A 17609-nucleotide genomic window follows, 5' to 3' on the forward strand; every position below is an offset into this window, starting at 1 on the left:
ATTGGGTCTGGCAGAGCACTTCTTGGACTTCATTATTCTGGTTCGGGGCGGGGCGGGGGTCTGGACCTTCCTTCCCCCACCCCCGCACCTCTTTCAGATGCCCATAAATGCTTCCAACGCCCTGACCTTGGCCCACCAGCTGAGGGTCTACACAGCCGAGGCAGCAGGCTTCACAGACATGATGGACGTGGTCTACGTGGCACAGATGATCCAGAAATTTCTGGGCTACGTTGACCAGATTAAGGAGGTGAGGCTTCTGTAAAGATTCACTCTACAGCCCCCGATGTTCCAGCTGCCCCGACCCCCCGACTGCCAGGTCTTCCCAGTTCCCTCACCCTGCAGGGAGTGCCTTCCCTTCCGTTCCCTCCAGCCAGCATTGTCATTATGCAGCGGGGGCTTCTCTCTCCTACAGCTGGTGGAGGTGATGGTGGACATGGCCAGTAACCTAATGCTTGTGGATGAACACCTGCTCTGGCTGGCCCAGCGGGAGGACAAGGCCTGCAGTGGGATCATCGGGGCCCTGGAACGCATTGGAGGGGTCGCCCTCAGCCCCCACGCCCAGCACATCTCTGTGGTAACAAACGGGGCCGATGAGACCCCTCAAGTCTTAGAAGTCACTTTAATTCCTGGAGCACTTATTAAGAACATAGGGATCATTTATTCAGTGCCCTCATTCTGTGGATGGGGAGAGCCAATCAAACTGTGTCCACTCGTATCTGTGGGTGGGAAAGGCAGAGGAGAGGAGGAGGTGGGAATGGAGATGGGCAAATGCAGTGTCAGGCTCCTAGGCAGGGGAGATGAGATTAATATTGGTTGAAGTTCTCGCGGAAGCCCTCATAAAGGAGGGAGCTAAGGGGGAGAGTGATCCCCAGCTTTTGAAGGAAGTGGAATTAGGAGGGAATACTGGGGAGAATCCTACTGCCGATCTAAGAAGAGAGGGAAGGACCCTGAGATACACTTTCAGAGAGGTCCTTCCATTCGGGGCTGCTGGAACATAGTGGGACATGCACAATTCACTGTAACTTGAATTCATGGCACATGAAGGGAGATGGGGTGCCTCGGCTTATGGAGTGATAGGATCTCCATTCCTAGAATTCAAGGAACGTGGTGCTGGAGGCCCACCTCATCAAACCCCACAGCTACGTGGGCCTCAGCTGTACAGCGTACCAGAAGCGGGAGCTGGCAGTCTCAGGGCCACGGCCAGGGCCCCCTGGACTAGACCCCCAGCCTGAGCAGGAGACCCTCGCTGATCAACAACTCCGTTTCCGCTGTACCACTGGGCGGCCCAATATCTCCCTGTCCACTTTCCATATCAAGGTAGGGGTACTGGTTGGGGGTAGAGATAGAAATAGAGGTGGGGGTGGGAGGGAGTATTGCTGAAATGAGAGATCCTGGGGACCAGGATAGCCCAGAAAAGGGGGAGTTGGATCATTGAGAAGACCCAAAATTGGAACAGATTTGGATTTATCTGTTTGTTTTTGTGGAGGGAGTGGGGAGGAAGACCAGAGGGACTGAGTACTAATGAAGTCAAGAGCCCAAAGGGCCAAGAAACCTTGGTGTCTCTGAGGAATCCCTATGTCCCCCCAGAACAGTGTGGCCCTGGCTTCCATCCAGCTTCCCCCCAGCCTGTTCTCATCCCCTCCGGCTGCACTGGCCCCCCCAATACCCCCGGACTGCACCCTGCAATTGCTCGTCTTCCGTAATGGTCGCCTTTTCCGTAGCCATGGCAACACCTCCCGGCCTGGAACCACAGGGCCCAGCAAGAGGCGTGGAGTGGCCACTCCTGTGATCTTTGCCGGAACCAGTAAGGGACCCAGTTCTTTTACCCAGAGCACAGAGAAGGGAGGGATCCCTGGGGTTGGGGAGGATGGGAGGTTGAGGGAAGATCTCAGAGATGAAATGAGGCAGCTGGGCTTAGAATGGCCAATTAAGAGGTGCAGACCAGTGGCTAAAGCCGTCTCACTACTGCAGGTGAGATGAGCAGTGGCCTCTCAGAGGGGGAGTCGGGGTGGGCCTGTGCTCCTGTGCTCCCCCAGCCTTCTTTCTTCTGGAGTCTGAGGACCCTGGTGCTTGAAACAGAGCCAAGTGAAATCTGCCACTTGGGGAGAGAATGGGAGATTTCCTTAGTAAGGACCAAGCCGCTCCTGGATAAGATCAGATGTTAAGCTCCAGAAGGGCTGTGGGAGTCTGGACCGCGTGTGAAAAAATCCCTTCCCTAATGCACCATTTCACATTCACTACACCTCCCTTGTTCCCATCCCCACTGCCTACACAACTATATAGAAAATGCTGAGGGCCCACTATCTAACTGGGAAAATCGAACACACACATGGGATATAAAGCAAGGCAATAATTAAATAACAGTAAAGAACAACTAATTTAAAAATTATCTAGTCTCAGTCTCTTTCTAGCTGTGTGATGTTGGGCAAATCACCTAACTCTGTGTGCCTCAGTTTCCTCATCTGTAACATGAGCTAGAGATGGAAATGCCAAACCACTCTGGTATTTTTGCTGAGAAAACTCCAAATAGGGTTATGTAGAGTCAGACACAATCAAACAATAATAACCACAAAGGCAATATACAACAAGTCCAAGGAATAGAAATAGCAAGGCTGTAGAATGTACATCCATGACATTCTCATCAAATACAGAGAGAAAGAATAGTTAATATAGCTGATGGCAAAATAAAAAAAACAAAAACAAAACTGATCTCTGCAGGTTTGTTCATCACTTCCTGCCTACCATATTATGTATATACCATTACTCATATTTTATAATATATGCCTATACATATTAAAATAATATATTAGATGAGTCAGATTGAAAAAGGTATAATTAATAAGTATAAACAAAATGCAGCCCTTGGGTTCAAAAATACAATTATATAAATAGTGAGAAGGTGATCAGATCATAGTTAATGGGAAAAGACCCAGGAGGTTTTCATGTACCATAACAATACAACTTGATGACCAAAGAAAATGCATAAACAGAAGCAACATCCAGAAAGAGGAAGGTATCTTACCCTAGTTGGATTGCACCTGGAACATTGTGTTCAGTCCTGGTTGTTACCTTTCAGAAAGGGCATTGATAAAGCCCAAGATAAAGTCCTAAAGTGATCAGGATAGTGAGAAATCTCAAAACTCTGCTATAAAAGGAGGAATAGAAGGAATTAGGGATGTTTACTCTGGAGAGGAGAAGGTTGGGCTGGGGACTGAGGAAAAGGGAAATGCTACCCGAAGGGTTAGCATTTGAAAGATCAAGAAGAGGCTTTAAGTGTGTTTTGTTTAACCCAAGAGGATAGAACGAGGAATAATGGGTAGAAGTTGCAAAGGTGGTGATTTTGCTTCAAGACCAGCAAAAGTTCTTAACAATGAGAGCTGTTAGAATGGTCTGCCTCAGAAATATGAGCCTCCACCTTCAAGCCAATGCTTACTGGGGATGTTGTACCCTGCTCTTTTAGTTCACCTCCTACTTCTTGCTTCTTTGATGGCATGTTCACTATCCATGATTGTGGTGTTCTCTTCTTTTATACAATATGATGGTTCTCTGGGAGCAGGTTTCTTGGGGAGGTTTTCTGGAGGCAGCCTTAGTTTCCGTTCAAAGTAATAATCACCTCAAACGCAGCCAGTGATTTAAATAATCTTTTATTGTCTCTTCCAAAATAGCCCAGTTAGTTTTCTTAGAGACCTATCTTCTTCCTTGGTTCCAAGAGTTCTTGCAGCTTGTCCTTTGTCGCCTCCAGCTCCCTCTGAATCTTCTCAACTGACGCCTCCATTCACTCCTGGCTCTCAATCTCCCAGAGTGCTCTTTGTCTCTGTGAGCTTCTTGCTTATATGCTGTACACTGAGTACACACCAATCATTATATCACTGGGAAACCATTATTTGTTGTAGGATTAAATCAATTCTAAACTAGATTTAAACATTGTCTCCTCAATTCCACTTAGTACCTTGTTTCAAGTTCTGGCCTATAACATCTTGTAGGATCAGATCAATCATACTGAACCATGCTAAATTAGATAATTATTGTCTCTATTAATTCTAATGACTTAACACTTTGTAAGGATTCCAACACATGATGTCCCGCAAGACTCTATCCTGGCCCTTTCTCTCCTCTCCCTCTATTGTTCTCCCCTTTGTTGACCTCAACAGCTGCTCATTACATCTCGTCAGAAAAAAGTTCATTTATTATCTCTATGTAGATTTTCCCTTCAGATCTCTTGACCTATTCTAACCTCTCTCTTGATTTCCAATCTCTTCTCACCAACTTCCTTTCGGAGATCATAAACTGAATGTCCTGTAGGTTTCTCCAATTCAACACATTCAAAGCAAAATTCATCTTTCTCCCCAAATCCTTTCTTCTTCACAGCTCCTTTATTACATTGTAAAAATTATTTTATTGATATTTTTATTGACATCTTTATTTCATTACTAAAATTTTCTCCACCATTCCTGTGAAGATTTTTCTTATTATCTCAGCCCTCAGTGATTTATCTCTTTTCTGACTTCCTATGGGAATTATTATCTAGTTATCTGAATCTCTTATTTGACTCATCATTTGCTACTCTGTATTGTTATTTATCTTTTTATGTATACCACATGTATGGGATGAATAAAAATAAATGCGGAAGGATGCACTCTTAGAGAATAGCAATGAGGGGCAGCTAGATGGTGCAGTGGAGAAAACACCAGTTCTGAAGTCAGGAGGACCTGAGTTCAAGTGTCTTAGTGACCTCAGACACTTAATACTTCCTAGCTGTGTGACCCTGGGCAAGTCACTTGACCCCAATTGCCTCAGGGGAAAAAAAAAGAGAGAGAGAGAGAGAGAGAGAGAAAGAAAGAAAGAAAAAAGAGAAAGAGAATAGCAATGAATGTAATTGAGGTAAAGAGAACTATTAATAAAAAAGGACAAGAATCTTTATTTTAATTGAGGAATGTTTAAAAAAAATCCTTCCTTAGTCAGGATATATAGATATATATAATAGACAATAAAATAAATATATATAAAAATCCTTTCTTAGTAAGGATATATAGAGACATAGAAATATATCCTTCCTAAGGAAGGATTTATATATATATATGATATATAAAGTCATATGAATACACACATACAAAAATGTTATACAATAATGTTATACATTAATAAAAAATACTAAAATCCTTCCCTGCTTCAACAAGTCATAGATGGGACTGTGATGTCTTGAAAGCCCTGCTTGCCTACAAGTTCGAGCAGCCTCACAAGCTTCAAGGGATGCAATGTGTGCTATGTTCTGAGAATTATCTTAGCTAAATAAAGATCAAGAGGCTCTTCACACAGGGCACAGCAGCACATGAAGACGGGTTATAATCTGTATCTAAGGAGTTAGTTATCCAGGCCCCAAAATAGGGGGGATGTGTTCTATGTCATTATTTTGCAATGTATGCCTATATATCTCTATATTTTGTTTTCAAAGAGACTACATTTTAGGGGTGTGGACCAATACCTTATGTAGATTAAGCATAACACATTTCCCCCCTTTTCCCCCATTTCCTAGCACAGAGCCCCGAGCATAGTAGGAGCTGTGTGCCTCCCCAATAAATCTTTATTTCCTCTATTTATCTCTTCCTTCCTAGGTGGCTGTGGTGTTGGGAACCTCACAGAGCCGGTGGCTGTCTCCCTAAGGCACTGGGCTGAAGGGGTGGATCCTGTAGCAGCTTCATGGAGCATGGAAGGGCCTGGAGGACCAGGAGGCTGGACTTCTGAGGGCTGCCAGCTCCACTCCAGCCAGTCCAATGTGAGCTCCCTGTACTGCCAGCACCTTGGCAACATTGCAGTGCTTATGGTACGTCTATGTGTGAGACACATACAGACTGATGGACAGATTAAACACCTGCATAGGAGAGGGAGAAAGGAAGGAGGACTGGGAAAAATATTTGATCCCACAAGGAAACAGAGGCAGTGGGAAAGAATTGGGGAGATATGAAGCTCATCTCTCCAGTCTCTCCCAGCTCCATCTTTCCTGACAAACCCCATGGCCCACTTTTCCCACCATTACAGCTCAATACCCAGAGAAGATGAATCCTTACAAAGCAGGAAAGTTCGTTCCAATCCTTGCTTTCACTTTCTCCAAGTCGAACAAAATTGTCCCACTCTTTCTCTTCTCCTTGAGGAAAAATCAAATATAAGAGATGTGGTTTGTACATGTGATGGCTGGGAAGAAGGAACAATGGAGCAGTAGAAAGACCAGTGGATTTAGGAGTTAGGATATTCTGGCACTTTCGTGTGCCTGTGGGTAATTCACTTTCTCTCTGTGTGCCTGTTTCCTTTTCTATAAAACGAGGTTCCTGGGCAACTCTGTGGGGGTACCACAAAGCAGCAGGTCTAGAATCAAGGAGGCCTGAGTTCAAATCCAGTATTAGATCTTTACTAACCGTGATTCTGGGCAATTCATTTATTGTCGGTCTGCCTCAGTTTCCTGGACTGTAAAATGGGACTGTATGCCTCCCAGTATTATGAGATCATTTGAGAAGCTATTACAGTAATCCAGGGAAGAAATAGTAAGGAAAGAATGAAGAGAAGGGGACAGATAGAAAATGGGTAGAGGCAAGTGATTAGATGGAGGGAAATCAAAGTGTCAAAAATGTGACTGTAAAATTATAAGCCTGAGTGACTGAGAGAACAGACAGATGTATTCTTAACAGAAAGAAGTCTGAAGAAGAGGAAGACTCAAGAGGGAAGACAAATGCTCCTGTTTTTGTTGTTGCTGCTGTTGCTCAATAGTCTCATTAATTGTAGGTGACTCTCTGTGAGCCCATTTAAGGCTTTCATGGCAAAGACACTAGAGTGGTTTGCCATTTCTTTCTCTAACTTATTTTATAGATGAGGAAACTGAGGCACATAGGGCTAGGTAACCCAGCTAGGGAGGGTGTGAGGGCAGTTTTGAACTCGGATGCTCCTGACTTCTGGCCTGATGCTCTATTCACTGTGCCAACCTCACTACCCACGCTCTGTTTTAAGTATGTCAACTCTGAGGTCCCTGGGGAACATCCCAGAGGAAATATCCAGAAAGCAGTAGTTGATGAGGCAAGACTGGAGTTTGCATAGATCTTGGAGAATAATGACTATATTTTGGCCCAAACAGTGAAAAATGTGAAGTTCCTGTTTAGGGACAGTGCAGCTTGTCACCACACACGATTGGGAGCTCTCGAGAGCACAGACTGTCTTTTGCCTTTATTTAGATCCCTAGTACTTAGCACAGTGCCCGGCACGGAGAAAACACCGAATAAATGAGTATTGCTAACGCTGTAAGTGGGCCCGGCCCTCCTGCTCAGAGCCCTGGGCTCTGGTTCTCCTGCTTTTTCCGTTTCCTCCCTAGGAGCTGAGCACTTTCCCCCGGGAAGCAGGAGGCCCAGGGGCAGTTCTGCATCCCGTTGTATACCCCTGCACTGCCCTGCTGCTCCTTTGCCTCTTCTCTACCATCATCACCTACATCCTCAATCACAGGTGGGAGTCCTTGGAAAAGGGGACAACAGGAAAAGGAGTTACCGAGGTGTTGGGAGGTGGCTTGGCTCTGGGGAATGGAGAGCAGGGGCTGAGCACTTTCCAACGCCTGAGGGCAGGTTTTGAGGGTGGAGGACGGAGGTTTCCCGCTCCTTTCCCGCCCCTCCTACCTGCCGTCCCCAGGGTCCAGAGAGGTGCCATAGGCTCGCGGGGGTGGGCTAGGGGACGCCACCAGCTGAGCCCGGGTGCCAGCAGCGTGACGTGTGTCTATGGCAGCTCCATCCATGTCTCGAGAAAGGGCTGGCACATGCTGCTGAACCTGTGCTTCCACATGGCCATGACTTCGGCCGTCTTTGCAGGCGGCATCACCCTCACCAACTACCTAATAGTCTGTCAGGCGGTAAGGCAGCGGCTGGGGCCGGGAGTGTGGGGGGTGGGGAAGGAGGATTGGGGAGGAGTGACCTCGGAGAGGAAACCCCACAGGCTGCGCACAATGCTGGAGAGGCTGTCTCATACTATAGACCTGACACCGATTCCCTTTTATGGGAAGGAGAAATAAAAACATTGGTGAAGGTCAGGGCAAGGACGAGGGGGAAGTAATGGTACCATGGGCAAATGCAATGGGGAACCTAGGGGTAAGCGGGGAAAGGAGAGATGTGATAGGGAACTGAAGGGGGGCAGTAAGAAGAAAACCCGGGAGGGAGAAAATGCCGCAAGGACCAGAGGGAATGTGGGGTGAGGGGGGAAGGACGCTATGGGAACCTCCATGGGGAAATCCTCGCGGAAGATGTAGCGAGGATATCTCCCCAGATACCCTGGGGGAGGAAAAGACCAGTTGCTATGGGAGGATGAAGAATCAGGAGGAATGGGTCGGGGGAAAAGAAGAGGAATTTTCTCAGGCGGCGGCTGTACCTCCGGGACGATCCTGCCGGCAGCCGCCCTGGTTCCTTCCCAGTCGGACGCCTCCTTTCCTCCCCCCTGCAGGTGGGCATCACTCTGCACTACTCATCGCTGTCCACGCTGCTCTGGATGGGGGTGAAAGCTCGCGTTCTCTATAAGGAGCTGACCTGGAGGGCCCCACCGCCTCAGGAAGGGGAGCCAGCCCCGCCCACTCCCCGGCCAATGCTCCGGTAAAAGAAGCCTCCCCCGACCCCTAAATATTCTGAGCTTGTGAGGAGCGAGGTATGGGGAGTTAGATGAGTATACTAAAAACGAGGTTTGCTGAGCACGCTTGCACAGGCAGGATCAGTCCTGCAGAAAGGTGAAGCAGGAGCTCAGGTATCATCTCCTGATGAAGGTCAGAGAGCCAGGAGCACATCTTCCATTCAGTTCAGCGAAAGGAAAGGGGAGAGGCAACTTGGGCTTGGTTTCTGAAGTTCTCCCCGTCCCCCCACCCCTTCTCCTCAGGTGGAAGACCCTGCCAGAAGCCTAAGGAGAGAATGGGACGGGAAGGGAAAATTCACTCCACACAGCTCCTTGATCCTGAGGCTTCCCGTTCTCTCCACTTCTTAACCCGGATCTCTTTTCATCAGGTTCTATCTTATTGCTGGAGGCATCCCACTCATCATCTGTGGTATCACTGCGGCTGTCAACATCCATAATTACCGGGATCATAATCCCTAGTGAGTATGTGCCCAAGCCGCTCTTTCTACCCTGGAAAAGCCACCCCCGCGGGTGCTCTCGGCTCCTCGCGCCGATCCCCTGGCTACTACCGGCCTTGCTCGCCGTCTCCCTGCACGTGAGGCTTTCCTCTCTGAACAGCCCCGGTCATTCCCCCAGGTCTCCTGCAGAAAGTGTTCCCCTCCTTGCCTCCTGACTGCTGCCCGTCTTTCCACAGCTGTTGGCTGGTGTGGCGACCTAGCCTGGGAGCCTTCTACGTGCCCGTGGCGCTGATCCTGCTGATCACCTGGATTTACTTTCTGTGCGCTGGGCTGAGCTTACGGGGCCCCCAGGGGCAGGGCCCCAAAGGGAGCCGCAGCAGAGCCTCGCTGGAGCCGGGGGAGGACCTCCGCTGTCCGGCCAGGCTCCAAGGCAGCGGCCCCCTCCTGAGTGACTCGGGCTCCCTCTTGTCTGCCTCGGGCGGAGGAGTGACTTCCCCGGGACATCCGGGGGATGGGGATGGCATTTATTCCCCAGCGGCCCAGCTTGGGGCGCTGGTGACCACTCACTTCTTGTACCTGGCACTGTGGGCCTGTGGTGCCCTGGCAGTATCCCAGCAGTGGCTGCCCAGCGTGGTGTGCAGCTGTTTGTATGGGGTGGTCGCTGTGGCCCTGGGGCTCTTCGTCTTCTCCCACCACTGTGTCAGAAGAAGGGACGTCCGGGCCTCCTGGCAGGCCTGCTGCCCCTCGTCCCCTCCCGCCACTCGGCCCCTGCCCAGGCCCCTGTCCACCATCCTAGAGGACGGCTCTCCAGTCTTTGTCGAGGGGCACTCCTCCCTTAAATCTTCCCCCAGCGGCAGCAGCGGCCACGCCCAACATTCGAGTCCCTGCAAGCTGACCAACCTGCAGCTAGCCCAGAGCCAGGCCTGCGATGCGGGCGGGGGAGCCCTCGCGGAAGAGCCGGACGCCGGGGGCCCTCGGGGGCCTGCTCCCCGCCACCCCAACAACGTGCACCACGCCCGTCGGGGGCACAAGAGCCGGCCCAAGGGGCATCGTGCTGGGGACGGGGGCGGCAAGCACCGCCTGAAGGCGCTTCGGGGTGGGTCGGCGGCGGCACTGACCGGGCCGGCCGAGTTGCAGTCCAGCGAGAGCGGCAGCCTGCACAACAGCCCATCCGACAGCTACCCGGGCAGCAGCCGCAACAGCCCCGGCGCCGGGCCGGGCCCGGACCCGCGGGAGGCAGAGCCCCCGCTCAGCCCCTCCGAGGGCAGCGACACCAGTGGGGCCCCCGGGCCCGAGGCCGGACGCGCGGGCCAGCGGCGCTGCGCCAGCCGGGACAACCTCAAGGGCGGCGGGGGGCTGCTGGAGGAGAGCAAGCGCCGCTCCTACCCGCTCAACACCGCCAGCCAGAACGGAGCCCTGAAGGCCGGGAAATACGACATCAACCTAGGGAGCTCAGAGACGGGGGCTGGGGGCTGCATGAAGACAGGCCTCTGGAAGAGCGAGACCACCGTGTAGCTCGAAGGGCTTGTGGGAGCAGTAGGGAACACACACTCACGCACCCTGATCGCGGGGGCCAAGCTGGGGAGCCTCTGGCTGTACCTCGTAAGGTTCCCCAAATTGGTGGCAGCCCAAGGCAGCACCTCTCCTTAACAGTAAGGCAGATGCCAGTCCCCGAACACTATTCCTCAACTTTCCTAGGGGAGGGGCAGCTTCCTGAGGGGAGATTCCCCACAGGATGACAATCTTTGGGGCACACATAGCCTCGTGCTTCCCTTCTACCCCTACCCCAGCCCCACCCTCCTCCCCGTGTGTCTGTCCAGGATCCTTGATTCCGTCCAGCAAGACAAGGCCACCTAGTCCAGGGAGCAACTCTCCCCGACAGAAAATGAGCAGCTTGTGGGGGCCCAGGAAGGTTCTATTGTCTCACCCACGTGTCAATTGGTCAGAAGAGTATCTGGGGGAACTTTCTGGCCACCTCAGTTTTCTTGAAAAGTCTAAAGCCTCATTTTTAGAACAAGGCCCCATGAGTTAATCAGAGAAGGAGGCTGCTGCTTTGAAAGGCAACTATGCAAAGGCAAGGGGGATGATCTTCAGAAGGGAAAGTGAGAAATGGGCAAGAAGGCTGAGATTTGTTCAGATAGAACCAAAGAAGAGTAGGGTGTTACCTTTGACCTAAAGTGCCTAATTCAAGCTTAATATTTCATTACAAAACTGGGGTCAAAGATAAACTATCCCTAGACTTGAAAAGTTGATTGTGTCAGGGGCTTCGAAGGGAAGAACCAAAGCTAAGGAACAGGGACTGCTGCTTTAGCTCCCAGAGTAGCCATGGAGGAGCCATGCTAGGGCATCAGTGTTGGAAACACATTTTGAAACCCAGTTCTTTCTCAGGCTTTGGCCCTGGAGGGCCTGAGAGAAAATGAATTTCCTCTTCCTGAATAAGAGCATATGACAGAGCTCCAGGGAGTCCTCTCAGACCCCAGCTCTGTGGCCATAAAAGTGCCTCTCAGGTCAAGCCAGCTTCCTGTTCTCACTGGGACCTCTGCAAGGCAGTAGCTGAAGCGTCTGGTGGAAATCTTCCCCCACTCATGCTGCATAGTTCAGTTTTGCCTTTATTTTCTATCCCCTTACCTCCCCACCCCCACCCCTGGGCCTTAAGCTGTCTCCTAAAGAAACTGCCCAGCAGTGCCTCTTGGAGAGAGGGAGAGAGTGAGAGACCTGAGAAGCAGAGATCAACTTCTCTATTCTTGTCCTAATATGTCACCCAACATCATAAGGAGGGCATATGGGAGAGGGAGATCCCATTCTTTAGGGGTGGGTTCTGTTATTTACGCTTGCTGCACAGAGACTATATTAGAGAAAGAAAGAAAAAAAGCTTTGTATTATTCTTCCACATATTCTGGCTGCTGTTTACATACCCTGCCAATGCCTTAGCACTGGAGAGCTTTTGCAATATGCTGGGGAAAAGGGACTTGAGGGGAGGGAATGAAAAGTGCCAAAGAAAACGTGTTTTTTAAAAACTCGGGTTTTATACAATAGAATGTTTTCTAGCAGATGCCTCTTGTTTTAATATATTAAAGATTTGCAAAGTCCCATGAGTTTGGTTCTAGTTCACACTCAATCTTTTTGTGTCTTGGAGTAAGAGGAAATGTAAAATCCTCCTGTCTTACCCCCAAATCCATGGGTTTCATCTGTAATAGACTAGACCACTTGATCATTTAGCAAAAAACCTTAAATTTTAGCCTGTGGATAGGATAAAATGGTATGATCTCAAGTAAAGAATCAAAGGTACTAGGTCCTACTCCACAGTCAGAATATTCCTACTAAGTCAACATGCTGTCAAGGACAGAGGAATGCAACCAACATATTGCTCACTCCATGCATTCGTTCCTGCTCTTCTAGGACATGGTACCAGTCACACAGAGCAACCTCTTATGCTTAGATCATATTGTGGTAAATGATATACCCTCGATTGTCTTCCCTGCACAGGACTAGTTCCTGCTGTAGTACCGCTGAATTGCAAGTTAGAGCTAGAGAGCACCTTGAGATCATTTATTCCCATAGCCAATTTGACATGACTTGCTCAAGATCATATGGCAAGCTGGAACAGAACTCTAACCAAGGTCTTCTACAGCCAGCACTCTCCCCACTGTGCTACTCTGGGGGGACCAGAGCTCCAGGCCATGTGCAAAGTCCTCCAGTGAGGAGTTTGGTCAGGAAGTGATGGGGGCACTTGTCCCAGCCTGGCTCGCAGCTTGGGCCCTCTGGAAGTCTTTGATTTCTCGAGGTGTGCGCAAATACTGCTCGATCTCACTGTCAGATATATCCTCCTCCCCAGTAACTCTGGAATCAGCAGGTGTGGGACAGGGCCGCTTTGGAGGCCTCAGCATGCAAGGAGGGAGCAGAGGAGGTGGGGAGCTAGCTGGCCTTTTCTTTTCAGGCATCTCTAAGGTACTGCTCCCTGCTTCCTCCCCTTCTTCTTGTTGCTGCTCATCTCCTTCCTCCTCTTCAGCTTCATCCCGAAAAGCCTGACGAAGGAGAATGCACCGGTGCTGGAGCAAGTCCCCAATATGCTTCACTACTGTTTGCTTATCTAAGTTCAATATCCGCAGCCAGGCCAGCTGCCCCGCCATCCGCAGAAGTATGTCCAGCAGTTCCTGAACTCGGAGGTATGCTGGATGGGGCAGGTCAACACCTGCTAACTTGCAGAATCTGGAAAGGGAGCAGGTCAGTCGGCCCCCAGGCTGCAGGGATCTCCAGGCCAGGTAGGCAGCAGCAGTTATCACTGGCACAGGGTGCCTTCCTGTCACCAGCCACGTCTCACTTGCCAGCTCTACCAGCTGTAATGTCCGGGACACCATTTTCTCTTTGTCTTCCACAAATTTGACTGACACAGAGGGGGAAGCCTGGAATAGTTTGAAGCTGTAAGAGCACCCCCCCCCAAAAAAAAAGACCTTATTTAGTGACCAGAAGTGGTTGTTTCTCCTAATATAACATAATTAAGGAAAACATGCCAGCTATAGGTGGTAGGGAATAATATTGCTATTTCTTAGCAATATGGGATACAATATATACCAACAAAACTGGCATAATACTATAAACAAACAAAACCTTATCTGGTAGGCTTTTGACCAAAAGTTTAAAGTTGCTTGTTTAAAAAAGCAAAAAATATCAACATTTAGTTCTAAGAAATATGTCCCTATGCTCCCTCCCTCCCAATCCCTCTGCCCCTGCCCTAAGTACCTGCTACAATAAGTCTTCACTAGGTCTGCTAAGCTCAAGGCAGGAACGTCCAGTCCTAGGACCTTTACTATCTGCAGGTATGTGCCAGAGAACAGTTCTAAGTTGGCATATAACAGGGCACAAATAGTGCCCATGGTCAGCGGCCAATTATGTTGTCGGCAGGTGACCAGCACACAGCAGCCCACCAATACTTCTTTCTTTTGGAGCCTAGCAGCATGGAGGCCAGGGTGCTGGAATGCTCGTTGGTAGTAGGACACTGCAGTGTCCTCAAAAGTCGACGGCAGCTGCAGAACTCGGCAGAGATCTCGAACCCGGCGAAGCCCTGGGAAAACACACAGTGCTCTCTAACCACCAGCTTTCAAGGCTGGGCCTCAGGAGAGCTTATGTAGCTTCTAAGAAATCCCAAGTCTTGTTAAAGGCACTTCAAAAATCGATGATCAGTTCTTAATACTTCTCCCAAATGTCAAAGGCCAGAGGGAAGGGCTTAGTTGGAATCATTTCCAAGGTGTAAGGAAACAGTTCCCTCATAACTTAGAAGCCAGTATGTTTTAATCTAGAACTAAGTCAAATTCAGTTCTGGACTACTCTTGGGGTCACCTCCAACCCATGATAGACTTGAGACTCACACCTCCAGCACAGCCCAATTAATCAACTAATCAACAACACAGCCCAACTAATCAACTAATTAACAACTAATGGTGTCACAGGATGAGTTCTCTATGAAAATGAACTAAATTCACTCTTATTTTCCACTCCCAATTATCCACCGTCTTTCTCAAATATCTCATACTGAATCAATGAAGATAAAAAACTTGGCCATGCAACAACCTTATTAAGCCTGATCCCCGGTGAGGGGGCGGTAGGGCTCACCTCTCTGCTGGCTGCGGCTGACCTGCTCGCTCTCCCCTGTACTCCTGGAATATGTCACTTCTGTAAGACAAAGATCAGCAATAAACAGTTTAGTCACTTTCTATTCAACAAAACCACCCAGACCTGTATGTGCCAAAATGTCTGTGGCAGCCCTGTTTGTACTGGCCAGAAACTGGAAACTGAGTGGATGCCCATCAAATGGAGAATGGTTGGGTAAATTGTGGTATATGAATGTTATAGAATAGTATTGTTCTGTAAGAAATGGCCAACAGGATGATTTATGGAGGCCTGGAGAGACTTACATGAACTGATGCTAAGTGAAATGAGCAGAACCAGGAAATCATTGTATATTTCAACAAGGATACTGTATGAGGATGTAATCTGATGGAAGTGGATTTCTTTGACAAAGAAACCTAAGTCAGTTTCAATTGATCAATGATGGACAGAAGCAGCTACATCCAAAGAAAAAACACTGGGAAATGAATGTAAACTGTTTGCATTTTTGTTTTTCTTCCCGGTTATTTTTTACCTTCTGAATCCAATTCTCCCTGAGCAACAAGAGAACTGTTCGGTTCTACACACATATATTGTATCTAGGATATACTGCGACATATTTAACATGTATAGGACTGCTTGCCATCTAGGGGAGGGGGTGGAGGGAGGGAGGGGAAAAATCGGAACAGAAGTGGGTGCAAGGGATAATGTTGTTAAAAATTACCCTGGCATGGGTTCTGTCAATAAAAAGTTATTAAAAAAAAAAAAAAAAAAAAAAAAAAAAAAAAAAAAAAACAAGGGAAAGGAGGCTACCTTAAGCCGCCGCCCTCCCGCCTAAAGATCCCATTAAAAAAATTAAATAGAAGTACGGGAAGCTCCCCGATAGAGGGAGGGGTGGGAGGAGACCGTCTCCCACGCCCGCCCGGGATGTCACTTCCACAGTGAGGTCACACAACGCAGAGTTCAGTCGCTCGCTACTCAATGGGATCGCCCCAAAGGCCGGCGAAGGCTTAACTGCGCGCGCAGACGGAAGGAGCGGAACCTTAGACCCCCACGTCCCCGTCTAAAAAGCCCATTTAAAAAGGGAGAGGGCACTAAGTCCCGCAGGTCGGGGGGCGGGAGATGGCGGACGCAAGGGCTCCGCATTCAGCCCATCCTGCGGCTGCTCCGAGCCTCGGCGGGAGGGGCTGAGGGAGAGGACGGGAGAGCTCGCTAGCCAGGCGGCAAAGGGGCTCTGTCGGGGCCGCCTGAAGGCGGCGCTGCAGACCGGGCCCGAGGGGGGCATAAGCACCTTGGAGGTGGCCCTCGTCCGCAAAGGTGGTGGTGAGCAGCCCTTCCGACACCACGCAGCCGCAGTCGGCGCACACCAGCTGGCTCTGCGCGTAGTGCGAGTCCTCCACCAGCTCCGCGCAGCCGCAGTCCGGGCAGCGGCTCCGGCCCCCACCCGACATCGCGGATGCGCCTCCAGCCTCAACCGCAGGAATAGCCTCAGAGCTCAGGCTGCCGCTGCTCGACTTCTTCGCGTCGCCTTCAAACCTCCTCCCACCGCCTCCCCGGCCTTAGTTTTCCCCAGTGAGGAAGGGGACCTTTTTGGGCGTCGCACCTTCCTGCTCTCAATTGTGGCCCAGCCCTTTGTACCGCCTCCTCCCCAGCCCTGCTTACGTCACATCCGTCCCGCAAGCCGGTCCTCTTCCCCGCCTCTGACGGAAGCAGGAGCCGGGATCCGGAGGTTCCGTCGGTGTGCCTGGCGGGCTGTCTGTAGCTTAGGGTTTCCTTCGGCTGGCTCCCGACAGGACGACGCCCGAGGGCCGGCTCTCGGGTGGCCGGAAGGGAAAGAGCTTGGCCCTGCCCTTCTGCCGTAGTGTAACTCCTTATGCTAGTGATCGAGCAAGAAAGACACTTCTGCGCTTCGTGGTTGGAGCACGAGAAGAGGCCCACCTACAAAACAAAGTGAAGGCTCAAACCTCGGTCCTGCTCTCCGCCCGGCCTGTTTCCTGATTTTGCGCGGGGGCAAAGTCAGAGACTGCCGCTTTTATAACGAACAGCCTGTGGTTAGGTTCACCAAAAGGCCAATGATAATAGATTATTACACTTAGAAAGAGTTTCAAAACTCACCAAGTAACAAATGAAGCGATTTACTCTTAGAAAGCATTTTGCGAGCAATGTCTGTCTCCCCGGATAGTTGCGATTCTTGAGAGAAGCACTAGTTATTTTTATCAGTATTTTACAGATGAGAAAAGGGAGAATTAGGTTAGTGATTTGCCACACACACACACACACACACACACACACACACACACATACGATGCTTTTGAAATGTTATATTGACTCTTGATAAATATATAGTTGATGCTGCTATAAATCAACATCCTAAAGAGAGAGAGGGCACTGGACTTGGGAGTCAGAACTTGCTCAAATTCTCCCCCAGATATATAAGTAGTTGTTTGACTCTGTCAAGTCCCTTATCCTTTCGGGTCTTCAATTTCTCATGTGTAAAATAGAAAGACTGAACTCATTGCCCTCTAAGGTCCCTTCCCCTCTAAATCGATGAATTTATAATCTCCAAGGAAGGATTGCCTGTTTGTACAGTTTCAAACCAATGAAATAATATCTCATATAAAGTGAATAAATTCAAGGTATCTGAGAGGTGAAATGAGAATGGAAAGGTATGATCAAGAATATCACAGAAGACAAAGATGTTTTGCAATGTGTAAAATGGCCACAATATATAACAATCACCTATCTCTTAAATACCAGTGAATGCCAGAAACGTCTTACTCTATGATTACATGAATCAAGACACTCTGCTTTAGCAGAGCAAAAATTCTGAGCTGACTTATCTTTATTGACAGGAAAACTGAAAGCAGACTCCTACTAAGGATATTGAATGAATGAAAAAGACATTTATTGGACACTTATTATGTG

General features: G+C 49.3%; 2 protein-coding genes across 2 annotated transcripts in view; one reads left to right on the plus strand and one right to left on the minus strand.

Annotated features, from left to right (window-relative positions):
* The window catches only part of ADGRA2 (adhesion G protein-coupled receptor A2), a 61245-nt gene extending 49070 nt beyond the window's left edge, over positions 1-12175 (plus strand). Inside the window, exons 10-19 of the mRNA XM_031950686.1 lie at positions 98-247; positions 413-574; positions 1093-1317; positions 1588-1804; positions 5613-5821; positions 7355-7482; positions 7756-7879; positions 8464-8609; positions 9012-9101; positions 9317-12175. Coding sequence (XP_031806546.1) covers positions 98-247; positions 413-574; positions 1093-1317; positions 1588-1804; positions 5613-5821; positions 7355-7482; positions 7756-7879; positions 8464-8609; positions 9012-9101; positions 9317-10595 — 2730 coding nt within the window. The 3' untranslated portion in view covers positions 10596-12175. The remainder of the gene's footprint in view (positions 1-97; positions 248-412; positions 575-1092; positions 1318-1587; positions 1805-5612; positions 5822-7354; positions 7483-7755; positions 7880-8463; positions 8610-9011; positions 9102-9316) is intronic.
* Positions 12176-12237: 62 nt separating this feature from the next.
* Positions 12238-16318, minus strand: BRF2 (BRF2 RNA polymerase III transcription initiation factor subunit). Its single transcript, XM_031950687.1, has 4 exons — positions 15976-16318; positions 14691-14750; positions 13821-14142; positions 12238-13499 (listed from the first exon to the last, which is right to left on the minus strand). The coding sequence occupies exons 1-4, from the start codon at positions 16133-16135 to the stop codon at positions 12791-12793; spliced, it is 1251 nt and encodes a 416-aa protein (XP_031806547.1). The 5' UTR covers positions 16136-16318; the 3' UTR covers positions 12238-12790.
* Between the last annotated feature and the right edge of the window lie 1291 nt (positions 16319-17609).

This window comes from Sarcophilus harrisii, chromosome 2, assembly GCF_902635505.1.
Source record: "Sarcophilus harrisii chromosome 2, mSarHar1.11, whole genome shotgun sequence".
Classification (NCBI taxonomy): domain Eukaryota; kingdom Metazoa; phylum Chordata; class Mammalia; order Dasyuromorphia; family Dasyuridae; genus Sarcophilus; species Sarcophilus harrisii.